At 40.8% G+C, this 19,291-nt stretch overlaps 1 protein-coding gene across 1 annotated transcript in view; it reads left to right on the top strand.

Moving 5' to 3' along the window:
- ism2a (isthmin 2a) overlaps positions 1-18,065 on the top strand; it is an 18,894-nt gene extending 829 nt beyond the window's left edge. Inside the window, exons 2-6 of the mRNA XM_054614459.1 lie at positions 4,835-5,068; positions 7,197-7,497; positions 15,337-15,471; positions 16,217-16,285; positions 16,998-18,065. Coding sequence (XP_054470434.1) covers positions 4,835-5,068; positions 7,197-7,497; positions 15,337-15,471; positions 16,217-16,285; positions 16,998-17,515 — 1,257 coding nt within the window. The 3' untranslated portion in view covers positions 17,516-18,065. The remainder of the gene's footprint in view (positions 1-4,834; positions 5,069-7,196; positions 7,498-15,336; positions 15,472-16,216; positions 16,286-16,997) is intronic.
- Positions 18,066-19,291: the final 1,226 nt, after the last annotated feature.

Here is a 19,291-nt window from a genome sequence, read left to right as displayed (position 1 = left end):
TCCAAAAGATGCATACTCCCACATGGTGTGCAAGCATCAGCTGTTGCTGGAGTTTAAATGTAATTATTGAATAATAAAGAATACCTGATGTCTAAAAGTTAGAATGAAAAAAAAAACATACTTTTGGGTTGTAGAAAATGATGTCGTTCCTATTTTCAGCCACAATGAATAAGGGTATTTCTTGCAACTTTACTATGTTGGTTTACTGTCATAGCTTGTGTCAACCATGTTTCCTGCAGCGTGAGCTAACTACTGTCAGTGATTAATCCGCTGTACAGCTGACAGACATCGCTGGGGAACTTAGTAGAGCGTTTAGCAGCTAAAGAGACAGAAGGCTAGAGGCAGAGACAGATTTCATAGGAATTGGTTGAGATCAAAAACAGAGATAAATGAGAGTGAACTGAAGTGACACAAGTTAGTTTTCCCAAAAATTGCTAGTGTCATCTGGATGTGTAAACACACAATATATATATTTAATGGTAGCTGTATCAACTTCACAATGCCCTGTCATTTATAGCTTGTTGTGGAGTTCTGTCCCCATTTCCCCCCACAAATGTACAAAACATTTTTAACTTATGGATATCATGACATTTAAAAGTGTACACCTACCTCACATGAAAGTCAGTAGTGTTCATTGAAATAACTTCCTTTCTTTTCCATAATTGAGATAGCATAGTGTCACATCACTTCCTGTGTATATTCCTTCTGTCTGTGAGCGAGTGGAAAGGGCATTTAGGTCTGCTCAAATGTAGTCTTCAATGTGAATTATACAGCATTTTGGAACATTTGACTTCTCAAGATGCTGCAGCTGATAACAGCAGATAAGGGTCCATACTGCCATGCTGCATTATGTGAGCAGTTGCTACCGTGGGCACACTCCATAGGCTCTAATGTACACTGCTATTACTCTGCAGCAACAGATGACCTGAGCTGTATTGGTGGTTGTCAATGACTGCTAAAATACATTTTGCATTTCCTGCAGTGGCAGCCTGCATGCAGTCGTCAGGAGAAGTAACCTTTTGGTCAGACAGAGACTCTCAGTCAAGTCTTATGAATGGACAAATGACTGGCTGGGTTTTTACTCTTGGCAGAGAGCATGGCTAAACACAGTTGGTGAAGAGGTGAAAGAACCTTTGTGAGTAGCCCGTTTAATCTAAAAATCAACTGTGCACTCCATTGGTTGAGTTGCAAGATAACAGCTGTTGACAGTATTCAGTTCAGTTTATTTTGTATAGCCCAGAATCACAAATTACAAATTTGCCTCAGAGGGCTTTACAATCTGTGCACATGCGACATCCTCTGTCCTTCCCTCACATCGGCACAGGAAAAACTCCCCTAAAAAACCTTTAACAGGGAGAAAAAAGGAAGAAACCTATGGGAGAACGACAGAGGAGGGATCCTTCTCCCAGGATGGACAGAATGCAATAGATGTCATGTGTACAGAATGAACAGCATAACAGAGATACAACACATTCAATGTATATGACATAAATGATTCATATAATAAGACTACTTATAATAACAGCAGCAATTATTACAGTAGAATTATAATTATGAAAATAGGGACAGTATTGACTCCTTGCATGCTTTTATTTACAGTAGCGTTTGTTCCTTTAGTATTACTTTGTCAAAACTACATAATATAAAACTACATAATAACTACATAAATCGCTTTCTGTGACCTTATTAGGCTGCAGTCAAAAGAGGGAGAGGGGCTACCAAGTGAGTTAGCTCACCAAGATAACTAATAAAGAATCGGGATGTCACCTCTGTGCTTGTTAAAGTTACATATAGCAGACTAAACTAACATGAATAATCTACACAAAGTACTGATATACTAATCTTAGTAAACCCCATTACACCCCCGCAATATACATAGGTTGGGAAGATTTGCTGGTAAGTGCAAGAATATCAATACCAGCTACATCCATACAACTCTGACTCAAATTTTGAGGGGAATCTCTCAAAAATCGATTTGTCCGTCATAGTTGAGCAGCTTGTTAAGCGTTATCTGAGTGTATGAGCGGAAACAGAGAGAGAGCAAGGTGTCTGTGTGTACGATCGGAGAAACAGGCAGCAAAATCCAGCCCGACCTCTCCGCCAGAGGTGGATAGAGTAGCCAAAAACTGTTTGCAAGTAGAAGTACTGTTACTCTGCAAAAAACAAAAAAATCAAGTAGAAGTACTGTTACTCTGCAAAAAACAAAAAACTCAAGTAGAAGTAAAATAACTAATAGATAGTACAAAATGCTTAAAAAATAGTTTGAAGCATAATGTACTCTTTAGGTCCTGCACCTACCAGGGTCACATATGTGCATAGGGCTTTTTCTCTGGTCTCACAGCTCCACTCCCTCTCCTTCAATCTGGGCTCTGTGTTTTATTAAAGTGAGCAGTTGGGTTCATGTTACTCACCAGGAGCCTTGAAGTCTGACTTAGTCTAAGGATCCAATATGAACTTGTGCTTTCAGACGCAAACAGCCCCTTGACTTAACCAAACTCTGGACAATGAATGTGAACAGGTATTTATTGAGTGTGGTTTGCAGGCTGCACATTCATCAAACAATCAAAGCGGCCATGAAGGCTCTACTGCTTTAATTATAGTTCTGGGTGGATAGTCATTGCTCTTTACTCCCTCCAAAGAGGCATGCTGAAGCTGATGCCACATTTCGTGGAGGGGCGTCAAATTCTTGAGCCAGTTCAAGTTTATCTAATGTGTTTATTGTGGGATGACAGCTCTCAAATGTCCTGCACCCAGTATGCCGTAAAGATGAAACTGTATATCATAATCTATATATCAGAATAAATGCTTTACGTGATGATCCTGTGGAAGTGCAGGATTCTTTGCCTATGTGGGTTTCCAATGAAGGAACATAAGCTAGTGCTTTCACTGCACAAATGTGTGCTTAGCTAAAGAGCCGACACATCTACATACATTTAATGTGCACATGTTTACTGTCCTTAACATATACATTTGAGATGCAGCAACATTAAACTCTGAGAGTTGCTATCAACTGGACCATCATCTCTACATGCCATCCCCTCTCTCTGCGGCTCTTTCCTGTCGCTGTTCTCTCCAGTAAAGGGCAAGAAGCCCAAAAAAAACAACAACAACTTGTCAGTGCTCTTTGTGGATAAACTCTGTGTGTTCCAGTATCCATACGACCAAACTATTTAGTATGCCAGACAAAAAGATTTCGTATGTCTCAATACATCGCATGACAAAAACATAATCCTTTGCACAGCCTATATATGAGCAAGAGGGTCAAAGTTTGTGACAAAGTAGTATGTCCTAATTGAAAACATTCTGCATACAACAGCACATACTGTGCAAGGGCAGCTGCAGTATGTGCTAACAGTAAAAAGAAAAAGAAGACACTCTGTACTTATGGGCCGACATATGCACAGATACAATATATCCGCAATACACTTATGTCAGCCATTGCAGTGTTCCAGCTATAGCTTGAGTTTAGTGTTTCCCACTCAGGCCCAATAAACATGTTGAATGCATTTTCTTACCTTTTTAAAACCTTTAATATATTTAATGCAGTATCTTCTATTGGCACATTACGACCTTAAAACGGCAACTTATTGCAACTGCAAAGTGGTCAGTTACCAGTAATTATATATATATATATATATATATATATATATATGTATATATATATATGAAATATAAATAAAACCTTGTTTAGCTGCCTTCTCATTTTATTTTTAATTTAATGACTTACTATCTCCGCCAGGGGAATAATGCGATCGCTGTGAGTCTGCATCTATTTGTCTGTCAATGCTCAATCTTACATTCTGCTGCAGTAAACTTAGATCACACTCACACTATTAATTGCATGTTTGACTCGTACACACTACTCTGAACCAGCCCCCAGCCGGTTAGGGGCCAGTAGTAAATACACAGCTGAGTGCATATCCCACCCCCAGCCGCTACTCTGCACACACAGATACAGTAAGGGGGAACGGCTTGCTTACTTTAAGTGTTTTGGAAAAAGTGTTGGGTTAACAGCTGATTAAACGACCAGTAAATACCCTGCTGAGTATCTCTCGGCCACTATTTTGCGGTGCTTTTAGCTTACTTTTACTATTTTGTATGGTGTGTTTGGCTAACAGAACAACCAGTACTTACACTGCTAAATATGCCTACATCCCGCCACTGAGCCCGTGCTATGTTTGCAGACAGCTAGGTGAGTTGGATTTAGTCTGGCAAGATTATGTGATGTGTTTTATTTGACAACTTCAAGCCGATTGCCTGCATACATTAGAGCTTATTTTAGAGTTTGAAAGAAGTGTGTTTGACGTTGCCTTACAGGACGTTGGTGTCTAGATGGGGGTGAGCCAGTTTTTGGGTTGTATTCATTCAATCACACAATACAGTGGTCTTTAAAGACCCACCTTTTGGAGATCTGACCTCTACTGAGTGCATCTTCCTATTATAGGATCATAATCCTTGTAACCTTCATGTATCCATGTTTTACTTTTGCATTTTTGATGGTGAAATAAATCAATGACAGGCAGAGATCCATTAATCAAACATTTCTGTCTTGTTCTCCTCAATCTCTCTGTGGGAGTGGGGCCACTTGAGTACTATCTTGGTGTACGCTAGTGTTGCATGAGCTGGGCAGAGTTTGACATCAAATTAATGTAAAAAAGAAAAGCACATACCCGCCTGGATGTTACACCCAAGGTGCTGGTAGACCAAACATACAAGGAACTGGTCATTAGGACATTGGTCGACAGCTTCACTAACCTGAACTCACGTTTCGTTTAGAAAATTTCTTTCTTGTTATATGCTAGACCTCATGATCACTGTCTGTTTCCCCTCTCAGGTGGCAGCAGATGGTCATCAGACTCTCCAGGAGCTCCAGCAGGAGAACCTGCTGCAGACTATTCCCTCCGGCCCGTCTCTCCCCAGGTCCAGACACCGCTGGTCCCAGCACCGTCACCAGGGTGTCCTCCCTCCACCTGAGCCTGAGGAGGACCCTGAGCTCTTCTTCCTGGACCCTAGGAACTTCCCAGAGCTGGCAAATGCAGACATTGGCTCACAGAACCCCAACATCCAGGTAGGCAATATGCATGTGGGGAGAAGTCTAATGTTGTCAGGAAATTGTGTCATTGGATAAGGTGTAGGACACTTTTGTCATAGCATGAAGGGTTCATATCAAGTGCAGGTGGAGTCCTCTTCCACCACTTTCTCCTCAGTTTCTGTTTTCAAAGGCATGTATCTCCCTCTCGCTCACTACATCCCATACAGCTGGTTTGAGTCAGGACACCGTTTCATGTTACCAGATGCAGGACCTTTAACAGTGGGGCGCTCCAACTTGTCCATGAACCTCAGACACAGGGTTTGGAGAAAGAAAAGCAAAAAATGTGGAAAAGTGAAAATATAAAACATATGAGAATATAAAAGGTCATTTTTAAGCGTGATTTTAAAACCAAATCTTGGTGGAGTTGGCTGTACAGAGAGAATGCTAAGACTTGTCGAGTTGATTTACAGAAATGCTGATTTGACTCTTGAAATCACTGCTTGGTCAACAGAGTGAGATGCAAATAACATCCTGCATTTAACAGACAGAATATAACCCATGTTACCCCACATCAAGTAAGATACATGTGATCTACTGAGAGCCAGTTAATCCAGAACTTCATGATTCCAAGTGTATTTCAAATTATAATTTAACACTACATTGTGAAGAGTAGTTTACACAAGTGCACACAACTACAGAGAAGTAAAATAAATGAACACTGCCAGGCAAAATAGCATTAACCAATGAAAATGTCTCTTAGAGTTAAGTAGTAACCAGTTAAGTGTACCATAGATAAAACAACAATGCATGTGATAAGAACACCTCAAGAGAAATCTATTAATAAACTACATTTATATGATGAAGATGTTTTTAGACTCCTAAATGTATGGATTTCTGTATGGCACACAAGGATGTTCTGCATAATGTCGGAAACTCTGTCCCCAGCTGCCGCTTTGTCTTTATTAACATATATTTTTGGAAACATGGGCAACCTGGATTTTGTCTGGACCGGTGTTTGTAAATGCGTGTATGCACGTATGCATGTGTATGACTGTGAGAGAGAAACAGAGATAATTTTCCATCCAACCATATTTTTCATTTCTCTCAGCCCTCTCCCCCAGTGCACAATAACTCTCTTTCAAAAAAGGAGATAAGACTTTTAATCTGATCTGTAAATAAACAGACTTCTCCCGGAACAGTGACATCACTCCCCGTATCATGTCTGAGAGCTTGTACCAACGTGTAAAGGTTTAATATATAACATACATGTTTGTAGAAGAGTTTTTTTCAATGCATTTCAATGATGGTTTAAATGCTTTTTTCATTGATACATTTTAAAATGTAGAAACTTTAATTAAAATACAAAGCAGTTTGCTACCTTAGAAGCAGCAGTATGTGAAGAATACATTTCAAATTATTAAGGTGATAAATGAATGCAGCTACAACAAGTTACAATCAGGGATGTGTTTCGGGAAGTAGTAAAAGATCAGTTCATGCATCTATACACAAACAGGAAGTCTCTCTCTCTCTCTCTCTGTGTTTTGTAATCAGATCTTCTCTTTACTTGGTTGACATAGCGGGCTGGCTCGTGACTTTCAGTGCATGTTTGTGCATGTGAGCGTGATCCACTGGTTGCCCACGGCCGCCACTCTGTGCTGCTTTCATACAGTGTGTACAGCTGATAAAGGCGTCCCCACCCACGGCTTGGTTGTAGAAGTGTTGCTCCCCCCCCAACCGTTCCCCCTCAGGTAAACACTGTTAGCTCTGTCAGCACTGTTGACGTTGTCAGCACTGTTAGTGACATCAGGGAGGATGTCACATGTGTACAGATTGTAAAGCCCTCTGAGGCAAATTTGTGATTTTGGGCTATACAAAATAAACTGAATTGAATTGTTAGCACCATAAGCTGTGGGCCACCGGCATTTTAAGAGTTGCAATGTTGAGAGCTGTTTCATTATGTGCTTTTGGAATTTACTATGACTGCTCTACAGAGGCGTTTGTGTGACTGCTCTGTGACCATTGTTATTTTTACAGTTGTGTCACAGCAGTCAATTTTAAGCCATTTAAGAATTTAACAACTTTCATCAAGTCATAATGACGTTGTTTTGACACTCGCTGCATGTAGTACCTGTATACTGTTATAAGTATTTGGTGTTTCTTTCAGGTGACAATCGAGGTTGTAGACGACACACAGACTGAGACGGAGGTGGAGATGGACCTCGTCAAGGAGGGTCAGCTTAATGAGTGGTCGCTGTCATCCTCAGAATGGGCTAATAGCCACAAGAAGCTGTTCTGGCCACTCTTCTGGGAATATCCAGAACAGTTGGAGAACGGGCTGGAAAGAGCCAGTTTGGAGGGACAATCTGAGGACTACAACTACGACCCAGAAGACCCCTTTCTCAGCGGAGTGGGGGTAGACTGGGGTGGTCACTGGAACAAAGACGCGAATGCAAAGGATGACTACGGTAAGGACGCTCTCTGAAACCAAAACGGTAAAGCCTTGATTCACAGAATATGTGGCTGGATAATGTGAATTATATTGTCTAATACCAATGACTTGTGACGGTACCTTGATTTATGTAAAATAAAAGTTTCCACAATTACAGTTTATTAGAGATGTCCCATGCAAATCTGACGGATCAGTATTGGGGCTGATTCTGGCATATTCTAATGCATAAGTATCTTAAGTAAGAGTGCAGACTTTTTTTGTGCAGAAAAGTGAGTACAAAACCAGTGCAGACAAGTACATGAACACATATACAACCTAAGAAATTATACAAAGTAAGACAGGGACAAAAACAAAAGGGACATAAGCAACAAAGGAGAGTAACATAGGTTTAGGCTGATAAGTATGAGAGTGAGAAACAGAGGACCAGGGACTTGGATGTAGATGGATATGCGTGTGTGTGTGTGTGTGTGTACGTGCGTTTGTGTCCATTTTATGTGTAATCCGGTTAATTGGTGAGTGAGGGGTGTATATTGAGGTTAGGTTGTAATATGGGATATATTTAAATCTACACATAAATACACAAAATATTTACATGTACACAAATATCTCTATAAATATATATATATAAACAAAAATACATTATTAAAAAAAAGGGAGGCAAAAGAGTAAGAGGGAAGAGGGAAAAAAAGAGGTGACAGTGTACCAGTGCACCAGACCAGATCAACAAAAGAATAGGTAGCAGGGCGACTGGGGAGCCGGAATCCCCTACCCGAGGTTCAGGTTTGCTCATCATCGTCAGCAGTGTTTTAGTGTTATTTTTGTTTTTGTTGTTGGGGGTTGTAGGTTGAAGAATTCGAGCACCCATTTGCCGCGCCACAATAATCACAGACCAGGGGTAGTCAGTCCAGTGGTCAGGCCCAGTGCTAGCACCACAACAAGTCACCACACACAGGAGGACAAGGAGTTGGGCGGGGAATTGTATTATGAGATTAATATAAAACAACCAAAAAAAACTATATAGTTAGTTACTAACATTAATAATAACACTGGGAAAATCATAATAACAGTCATGATTGAGAGCAAACAATGAAATAAATAAATAAATAAACATACATATACATACATACAGCGGGTAAAATAAGTATGGAACACGTCATCATTTTTCTCAGTAAATATATAGGTGCTATTGACATGAAATTTTCACCAGATATCGGTAACAACCCAAGTAATCCATACATACAAAGAAAACCAAACAAATAAGTTCAGAAATTAAGTTATGTGTAATAAAATGGAATGACACAGGGAAAAAGTATTGAACACGCTTACTGAAATGTATTTAATACTTGGTACAAAAGCCTTTGTTGGTAATGACAGCTTCAAGACGCCTCCTGTATGGAGAAACTAGTCACATGCATTGCTCAGGTGTGATTTTGGCCCATTCTTCCACACAAACAGTCTTCAAATCTTGAAGGTTCCGTGGGCCTCTTCTATGAACTCTGATCTTTAGTTCTTTCCATAGATTTTCTATTGGATTCAAGTCAGGTGATTGGCTGGGCCATTCTAGCAGCTTTATTTTCTTTCTCTGAAACCAATTGAGAGTTTCCTTGGCTGTGTGTTTGGGATCATTGTCTGCTGAAATGTCCACCCTCGTTTCATCTTCATCATCCTGCTAGAATTTGACCTTTTCAAATGCCATTTATGCATCTAGTGACACTATGGCTGTTGGTGAGTTGGTATAAGATGTGTAATGGATTAAGTTTGAAAGTCTGCGTAGGTTATTTGAGCGTCTTACTTTAATAAAGCCGGTTTGGTCTGAGTGGATGATGGATTGAGTTACTGTTTCAATTTGTGATTCTAGGGCTTTGCTAATGATTTTTGTGTCAGTGTTGATGAGAGTTAGGGGGCGATAGCTTGAAGGTGATGTAGGGTCTTTATTGGGTTTTAATAAAAAGAGAGATCGTAGCAGTGTTCATGTCGATTGAAAGTTTTGATGTTACAACCAGTAACAAGACCCATAATCGTTAAGTTCGGGAATCATCAACAGAAAATAAAAGTGATGAACTGTGCACGGAAGCGAGGACAACTTGATTTCAACGGGAGAAGGATCTCTAGTTATCCCGACTTCAGCGCACTGTTCAGAAGAAGCGTAAACTATTTGCTCCGGTAAAAAAAGACTACAGGTCGCTGGAATACGGAATGCAATGCACTTTCCTGCCACACTTTCTGTTCAGTACATGGGCTCCAGAATGAGATTCCAATCTCCCATCGAGGCACAGGATTTCCTCAATGGTCTGGAGATAAATAGAGAAGAATCCCCTATGAAATGACTGTGAGTGTAATGATTTATTTTCAGTTAATGCTGGACATGCCATAGTAGAAACCAGAGATTTGGCCTAAATTAATTAGGGTAGGCCTAATGTTTCTTATGGTGGTAGGATCATTTAAAGATGATTAATAAACTACATGTGACTCCTGAAATACATAGTAAATATGATGAATCTTGTTCTGCAGCATGCCGGAAGTGTGAAAAACAAATTGGAACTTATTTCCATCTAATTTGGTCATGTCCATTGATCACAATATTTTGGTCCTCTGTTCTGGTAGAGATTGAGAAATGTATTGGCTTTAAAATGGTAATGGATCCAAAATTGTGTATTTTTGGTTTGAGTTCCTTATCCGGTCAAAAGGCAAAATTGCTAAATATCATGCTTTATGCAGCACGCCTTTCAATCCTACATGTTTGGTTGGATGAACATCCACCTACGTTGTCAATGTAGTATGATAAACTATTATCAATTCTTCCCTATGAAAGGTTAGCTAATGTATTACAAGGAACCTCAGATGAATTTGTAAATTAGTGGTCCCCCTTAAGTACATATTTTGGCTATGAATGGCCAACAATAATATGTATTGGAGTAGATTGTGCTTCATTAGCTCAGTAAGCTTTCTCTGTAATGTAAGTTTCTCCCCGATATGTAATGTTTCCTGTTTTATTTATTTATTTATTTATTTTTATTGCAGTTATTTATTGATTTTGTTTTTATTTCTGTCCTTGTCAAGGATACATGTGTTAATGCTGGATCAACATTCCCCCCCAAAAAATCTTTGTTGTTTAATTTGCCAAATGTGTATGATGATTACCTTATTTGTTATGTTTTGGTTGTCGGGGGAGCATCTGGCTGCGTGTTTTGAGGCTGGAATGGTGGTGGGAAGCTGGCATCTTCCTCTGTGGGGATGGAGTCGGGGAATTACGGCGGCGTTTTTTTCTTTCTTGATTATTCGCCGGGTGAACTGTGGTAGTTTTGAGGAAGGATTTAGCTGCCAGGAATATTCGTCTGGACATGGTGCAGTGTATTATTTCCTCTGGTGGAGATGTGGACATGCTGGTGGAATTTAGGTTAAACATATCTCAGGTTTGTTTGATTAAAATCACTAGCTAAAATAAAAATACCATCATGTCATGTGACAAAACAACATGGTCTATTTCAATGTGGCATTTTTATGATTGATAAATTGACGACAAAATGAAATACTTTCTATTGTTGCATTTTGGCGTGAAGTAGATGGGATGAACGTGACTGTCTGTATGTGTGGATATCCTTCACATATCTCCAGAACCGGTCAGAAACACAAGTGGTATACACAAAAAAAAAAAAAAAAAAAAGTCTGGTTCATAGGAAAAAATATCAGGGGCAGACTTAACCATTAGGCAAGGTAGTCAACCTGGGGGCCAATCAGCTATAGATTTATTATGATGTTCATATGAAAAGTATTGAATTATGTTACTATTCTAACTCATTCCACGATGTAATAACTTACAAAGGCCCCCAGAACACTAAAAACTATGCAACTCAGCTGTACATTTCTTACAGTGTACTTCTACTTCAGAGGAAAACATTGTAGTACTACATTTACCTGAAAGATAATTGTTAGTGTTTACATTGCAGACTCAGATTTTAGTAACAAAATATAACAATTAAATATAATGCGTTATTATTCATTAAACTATCAATCATCATATTTGAATTTAAAGCTCCACATTGAACAGATATGAAGTATTATAATAAGTACATTGTGCTGATAAAGTGCAGGACGTTTACTGCCAATAACATTCACAGTTAGAGAATGGGAGGAAAAGGAAAAGGGAAAAACCTACCCTGAAAAACACCCAGGTCAAGGTTACACGCAGTCAGTAACATTTGTAAAGGAAATTAAGCTTGAGTTACTTTCCAAACAGGCATATAAGTCACTTGCTATGAAATAACCAACATCGTCACCAACACCTCACCCAAAGGTTTTTGAAGAATCGTTGTGGAGCTCAAAGTGGGCGGCTCCAGAAGGCTCCATCTTGGCAGGGATGACTAAGGCCGTGTCCACATTAACCCGTTTTTAAAACCCCATTTTTCGAAAGATAAACGGGGTTTTAAAACTAAAACGATCTCCGTCCACACGTGCGTTTCAGCATCGTTTGCGAAATGATTTGAGTCCAGACTTGCTCCCCTGAAAACGAATATCACGTGACTATTCACGTACACTGGGCATGCGCGTGCCGTGTAAACAGGAAGTACATTGGTTGCTTGGGTACAGATAATAGATTACACTACTCTTGATACTCGTTGTGCTTGATTCTTAAGAACTTCCTCTAAAATCTTCCTCCATGAACTCAAACAGACACATTTGGTGGAAGTTTTTAGAAGTTTTATTTTTCAAGCTTAGTTAGAACACTGCAGGTCTAACTCTATCTCTCCCACACAGACAGCAAATTTACTTTAAATCAACAGTTATTAAACGAAGTTTACTAGATCATGCGTCCATACATTTGGTCAACACAAGTCCGTCAGAAGTCCCTTCCGTAGGGCTGATAACGCCGCTGGACACGCCGCTCGCTAATCGCTCCAATAACAGCTGATTCCAGCTGAAGCCAAAGAACTGCGAATCCCCTCTGGGTTGCCATGCATCACCTGTGTTCCCCTGGGTCCTAAGTCACTACATGCAAGGCTTCTTGTTGTCAATCAAGCATACCTTGAACATCTATGTACAAACATTTGTAACAAATGCCACATTCTCCATGTTGAATTAACCTGGTAGTCGATCGGTATCAAGGCTGTTGTTGTTGTTCTCTTCCGGAAAAGGGTCACGTGGTAAGGGGGTGACGATTCAGGGAATGGCACGTCGTAACTGCTAAGAACCAATCAAGTAGCGAACGCCGGTGCCTACGTCATCGTTTTCGGACTGCTTCGTTTTCCGTCATCCACACTATCATGAAAACGCAGCGTTTTCAAACTTATCCGTCCTCGGAGCGTTTTCAAACTCCTTCGTTTTCGGTGCCCTAAAACGCTGTGTCGTGTGGACGCTCGGTGCAAACGCAGCAAAAGATATTCGGATTCATTTGAAAACGGGTTAGTGTGGATGTGGCCTAAGTCTAACTCTAAGAACTAACAAAGATGTGGATTGTAGGTTGAGCTGAGGCAGATGATGCAGCAGAGCAGACAGCTAGCAACCTGAGACGACACCCGCCTGTCACTCAAAGCGGCCACTCCCTCAATTATGCCTAACTTTAAGCCTTAATACAAACAGGTAGGTTAGATTAATAAAATAAAAAATCACCCTCCTACTAGCTATAGAGCCCAAAAACATATTTTGTGCCAGGCTGTAAACATGTTTATTTCTGCATTCTAACATTGGTTTATGATTATAGACTTGCTTTTGAAGCCATCCTCAAATGGCCATTTGGTTTTGGCACTTTTCTTGGTTTTGGCTTCATTTCAGGAGTTGTTTAGGGGGAGATAGCAGGTCAACAGCATACCACATAAAAGTGATCAACATCATCTCAAAGTTGTCATACCTAATATGTCTCATAAGTTGCTGCAGCAGTTTTTGGATCATTTATTAACTTGAGAATTGTTAAAAATGACCAAAAACACATCCAAATGACATCTTTATGGTACCATGACCTTAAAGAACACCATTCTGTGATTTGGTATCTAAAACTTTTGACATCTAGAGAGTTTTGCAAGAATTTGACAAATGGATGTCAAGCGCTTCTGTTCTTGAAACTGCTCAGAAATCTATATTGTCAAAGGACTCTAGATTGCGGTGGTTTTGTGAGGCTGTGATCATCCTAGAGGTCCTAACAGGTCATTTTATACAGTGACCTGAAGTTTCATAACAATTGTTTCACTATGTGAGATTGCTATTAACATCATCACACATAAATAAAATTTGACTTATTTGATCCACAAATGTCTCAGCTTTCCAGTCAAGCCCATTTATGTTATTCAAGACTGTTTAGGGACCCCAGTATGCAGAAATATTCAAATACACCATTTTGAGAAAAGGTGAGAATAACACTTTTGTACAGCAACCAAACAACTGCATGTTTTAGCCCCAAACAACACAGGGTTCTAATGAAGTGGGCATGTCTGTAAATGACTCATGGTACCACAGATGTCAAGGTATTCCTTCAAAATCACCATGCCAGTTTTCCTGGGCCTAAACCTTGAGCATTATTTAGCCTCCTTCACAACAAGTTGGCATGATTCATCAGGTAGTCTAGTTTTTATGATAACAGTGTCTTCACTCTCGCTTCAAAACTGAAGCAGCTACAGCCTCTGAAAAGATGAAGACGTATGTCTGCTGGGATCCACAAAACAACTTTGTCAGATCCACAGTGGTCTATAAGATTACTCTAGCTGTAAACACAGCTTGCACAGAAAATAGTAGTTATTTGGCTGTACACATGCTAGTAGATTAGCACTCTAGCTGCAGTGAATGCTTGGCTACCACTGTCAGTAACATTACATCTTAAATGGTCCTCTCATATATGGATGGGGGGGTGTTGAACAGGGCGTGAAGTCACTGTTGTTCAGCCTGACAACCTCTGAGACATTTCACAGCCCTGCAGACTGTGTGCACCTCCAGGTGACTGAGCTTACAACTATCTGACTTGCATATTGCAGCCTGATGACACACACACCTACACGCACACACACACACACTTTCATATGCTCAGCCTCTCACTAACTTTTCCCTCTCATACACAAACGCCAGCTGGCCATACTTCCTGCCTGATAATTAGTGTGCTTATGACTTTCCACAAAAGTATGCATTATTAATTTGGTCACATTGCATCATGACCTTCTGTGTGGAAACAGGTCTGAGAGAAATAGTTCCGGATCTTTGAGGCTGGGCCAAACTTACAGGCATGTTTATCATTATCCTTCTATTATATCTACTGCAGCTGTCATAATTAGAAGTATCATTTTTTCTGTTATTGTTTCTGCTAATACTAGTGCTGCTCCTGCTATTACTACTCTAATTATGTGTGGGTGTGTAGCAACAGGGCTGTAAAGCCTTGTGCAACAGCACATAGTATACACCATTATTCGCATTTAATCTACTGATGTATGATGATGTATTTTTACCCGTCTTATTGCTGAAAGGACCAATGCATTCAGCGTCTGCATTAAGATCCAGTCGTTCCTGAAATGTTGGCTCTGAACTCTTTGTAGCATTCTGACAGTGAGAATGAAGAGTGTTGAGAATGATAAACGTTATCACTCTCACTGCATGAAGACCTTCAATAGCCCCCCTCCTCCTCCCCCTCAGTCTTTTCAAGTTCTCCCCCGCTCTCTCCCCTCCTGCAGGCGCTGTTTAAATACAGAGGAGCATGTCTCAGGGGTCCCATGCTGTCGTTACCCTGCTCTTTTCAACCGCTACTTAATTACATAACACGCAAACACCAGCTGGGCGAGGAATTCACTGCCTAACTTCAAAGGCCGCTCTTAATATATCATTCCACAGTTTCCCCCCCCTCTGTCTGTCCTCCATCCATCGTCTGTCTCCGTGTTTTCAGAGTACGAGGAGGAGTGGAGTGACTGGGCTCCCTGCAGCGTCACCTGTGGCCATGGCACCCAGAAGCGCACTCGTTCCTGTGGCTACGCGTGCACGGCCACCGAGTCCGGCACGTGTGACCGAGAGAACTGTGCAGGTAAGAAACTGAAACTCTGTGATGTGGCAAGATTGTAAAAGGCTGATAACCATTTTTTTAATGATGGTATTTAGTGCAAAGGTAGCATAAAAATGTTTTGAACTTTGTCATCAATCACCTGAAAATCAGCTGTCTAATATGAAGATATGAAGTGGTGGGATAAATTAAAAGCTACCAAGCTCGTCTCACAGGAGGACAAGCAGGCCTCAAAGTTTTTAATTTGGGAATGATCATCTGCCTTTATAGGTATGATCAGCGTAAATAATAAACAAATCTGAAACACACTGTGTTCTTTCAGTTAATTCAGCCTTCAACCATGCAAGAGGCAGGCCCAAGATGCCACTTTGGTCAAGTAGTCTACACTCAATGAAGACGTCTGCTACTCAGTCAACATGGTTGTAAACAATGCATCATCTTAAGCAACCTGCGCCAAAGTTGTTGCTAAATTTGGGGCTCACCCCTTTTACTTTATTTGTGCCGAAGGGGGGCGCTTACCTCCATGGAGATTCCATCTTTTCATCAACCATTGCCCAAATAACCACTGTTTCTGCTCGGACATGTTAAAATAAAAATAAAATACTTTGTCTGCACTCTGTCTCGCAGTTACACAGAAGATGAAATCCTACAACAGACATTCTGAACTTTTTTTCTCATTAATGTGTCCATAAAAAGCCATCAGTGTGTATGTTTTTTCAAGATATAATTTAGGCACCTTAAGAAAACTATTTTACTCTCTGTTATGTAGACATTGTGACACCAGTGACTGACCTAACACCCATCCAGATGACCAACAGCACAGAATCCCTGGACATAAGTACGTATAGAGAGTGTGGGTGTATTGTTGTGTATTTTTCCATGCATCAACACAGTAGTCAACAGGTCACACTCCATGTTTTCAATGGGTAGTGGCCTGTATATGAAACATTATGTTACATTCAGTGGTGGGTAATAAAGTTTACTAGTGGAGTGCCTGGTTTTCATATTTAGAAATCTCCCATTCCAGCATGTTAAAAGCTGCTCTTCTGCGTCCGTCAAAGACACCATAAAACACTGGCCCTGCCCCTCAGAAATGTTTCAATTACTTTTTTCTTTCCAAAATTACATTGTTGGAATATGTTCTATTTGATCACAATGGGTGATATGCTGTTGTGTGGCTTATGACTGACAAGTATTACTTCTCAAACCATTACTGTTGGCGCATATTTCAGAGGTCTGCCTGTCTATCGTGGACTAGGAGTTTATCAATACTCCTGTCTTTGGTCATTTAGCACTGGGGCCCGTTGTCCATTCTGGGCTGCTGTAAAAACATGGCGGACTCCGTGAAGAAGAGCAGCTCCCTATTAAGATAGAAATGCCAAACAAAAACATATCCCTTTTTAGTCTCAGGTACATACATACACTGATTAAAACACAGTTATGAATATTATATTCTGCCACTAAATTAAGCAAATTTAATTTCCAACTAAAAGAAGAATGTTTTGACTTTCTGTGAGAAATTCTAACTTTTTCCAATCCCCCCAACCTAGACGTGGACAGCTGTGAGAAGTGGCTAAACTGCAAGAACGACTTCCTCCAGATGTACCTGCACCAAGTGCTCACAGAGCTCCCCAGCTGCCCATGCTCCTACCCTTCTGAGGCTGTTTACAGTGCCGTCAATATCCAGGATAGAAAACTTCGCAAAACCTATCGCTGGACGGACGCGAGCGGACCCAAAGAACGCCTGGATATCTACAAACCTTCGGCCAGATTCTGCATCCGCTCAATGCTGTCGTACGATAGCACAACATTGGCAGCGCAGCAGTGCTGCTACGACGATCAGATGAAACTGATAACGCGAGGAAATGGAGCAGGAGCACCAAATCTGATCAGCACAGAGTTCTCACCAGAGCTGCATTACAAGGTGGATGTACTGCCCTGGATCCTGTGTAAGGGGGACTGGAGTCGGTTTCATTCAGTACGGCCGCCCAATAATGGGCTGGACTGTTCTGATAATCCCCCTGAACAAGTGTTTCAGATGGAACTTAAAGAGGCCAGGGAGTACTGACAGTGTGGGGCTGTGGATTCACAACAAGAAGGAATGTCAACATGGAGAATGTTAATCCAGGTTTCTGTAGTCACTTTGCCGTGCATTAACTCCTGCCAGCTGAAGTACTTTTGAAGTCGCAAGCTTTGTTTTTTGCAATCTCATGGATTCATGCATCAATTGACCGTTTGGTTACTTTGTGTGATTGTTTTACAAGAGGAACACAACCTTCAAATGATATGGAAATATGAATGAAAGACACGGACAACCGATACTGGTGAAGCTTTTTATACTGACGTGTAGACTTTGACTTTGTTCACAAGCAACAAAAATGTAATAATACTGTTGGAACCATTGGAAGGACAATGGAAATCAGAATCTGATGTGCTCTAAAGCATGTTCTGTTCGGACACTTCAGTTAATCCCTGGACATGTGTGTTGCTGGGGTGTGTTAAACTGAGTGAATGTGTCTGTGCAGTATGTGTGTGAGTGTGTCTGCATTGTCTACAGAGGATGCGCTTATTTATTGGCCCCTGAACTATTTTATTCTTATTTCGTGTCCTGCGAAAGGTGTTCCTGTCCAGCTGTTAATCAGCGAATAAAGTCAAATGGACCTTTGGACTAAAAATGCTCTACTTTTTCAGCCTAAAAATCTCACAGAATTTTTGCATATCTGGGGTTTTCTTCCAGTCTACATCTTCCATCTGCCATACAAATGCAGGGAAAATGATGGTGTGAGTAGCCCCGCTGAATTGACATCTATCTTGTATATATGGTATGATTTCCTTTGGTTTAAAAACCAATTCCTTCAGCATTCATGTGCAAGCTGAGGACATTTGAGTTTAACTACACTAAAAAGTCGAATGGGTTTCTGTTCACTTAGCATTTTCAAATCATTTTCCCATCCACAATCGACATGCCCAAACACATAAAATGTGTTCACTTCTCTACATCCTACAACTCTCCCACCCCAGTGTCTGTGGGTGGGAAGCCAGTGAGGGATCACATCTGTTTTTCTAGAACTTCTACTGTTCAGGTAACTGCGTGGAGCCGGGTGGGGTGTGTTACACCCTTTTGTTACTGACATATTTTTTGTGCCTGTTGTCAGATGACTGCATACGAAAAGAGAGCCAAGGTTATACTCCCAGATTTAGTTACCAAAGTAATAAGATAAGATAAGATAGTCATTTACAGGATTTACAGCAGCATAGGGTATAGTGCAAACAAGAGACATAGTAATAAAACAAGATCAAAACAAGTATTATAAATAAGCAATAAAAAACAGTAAAGAATCCACAATAACTGAAATATTATATATACAGACAGAATAACTATTTTAACTATTATTGCACAGTGTATTTATATTGCACAGGTTTTAAGTGTTTTGTGGTCTGCTGGGAGCAGAGCTGGTTGTGCAACCTGACAGCAGCAGGAAGGAAGGACCTGCAGTACCTCTCCTTCACCACCGGGGGTGAAGCAGCCGGTGGCTGAAGGAGCTGCACAGAGCTGCCAGGGTGTCCTGCATGGGGTGGGAGGTGTTGTCCATCAGGGATGACAGCTTGGCCATCATCCTCCTGTCTCCCACCACCTCCACCGTATCCAGTGGACACCCCAGCACACTGCTGGCCTTATCGACAAGTGTATTTATTCTCTTCTTGTCAGCTGCTGAGATGCTGCTGCTCCAGCAGACCACTGCATAGAAGATGGCTGATGCCACCACAGAGTCAAAGAAGGTCCTCAGGAGTGCTCCCTGCACTCCAAAGGACCTCAGTCTCCTCAGCAGATACAGTCTGCTCT

The sequence above is a fragment of the Anoplopoma fimbria genome, chromosome 15 (assembly GCF_027596085.1).
Source record: "Anoplopoma fimbria isolate UVic2021 breed Golden Eagle Sablefish chromosome 15, Afim_UVic_2022, whole genome shotgun sequence".
NCBI lineage: Eukaryota > Metazoa > Chordata > Actinopteri > Perciformes > Anoplopomatidae > Anoplopoma > Anoplopoma fimbria.
This window is presented reverse-complemented; position numbering and strand designations above follow the sequence as displayed.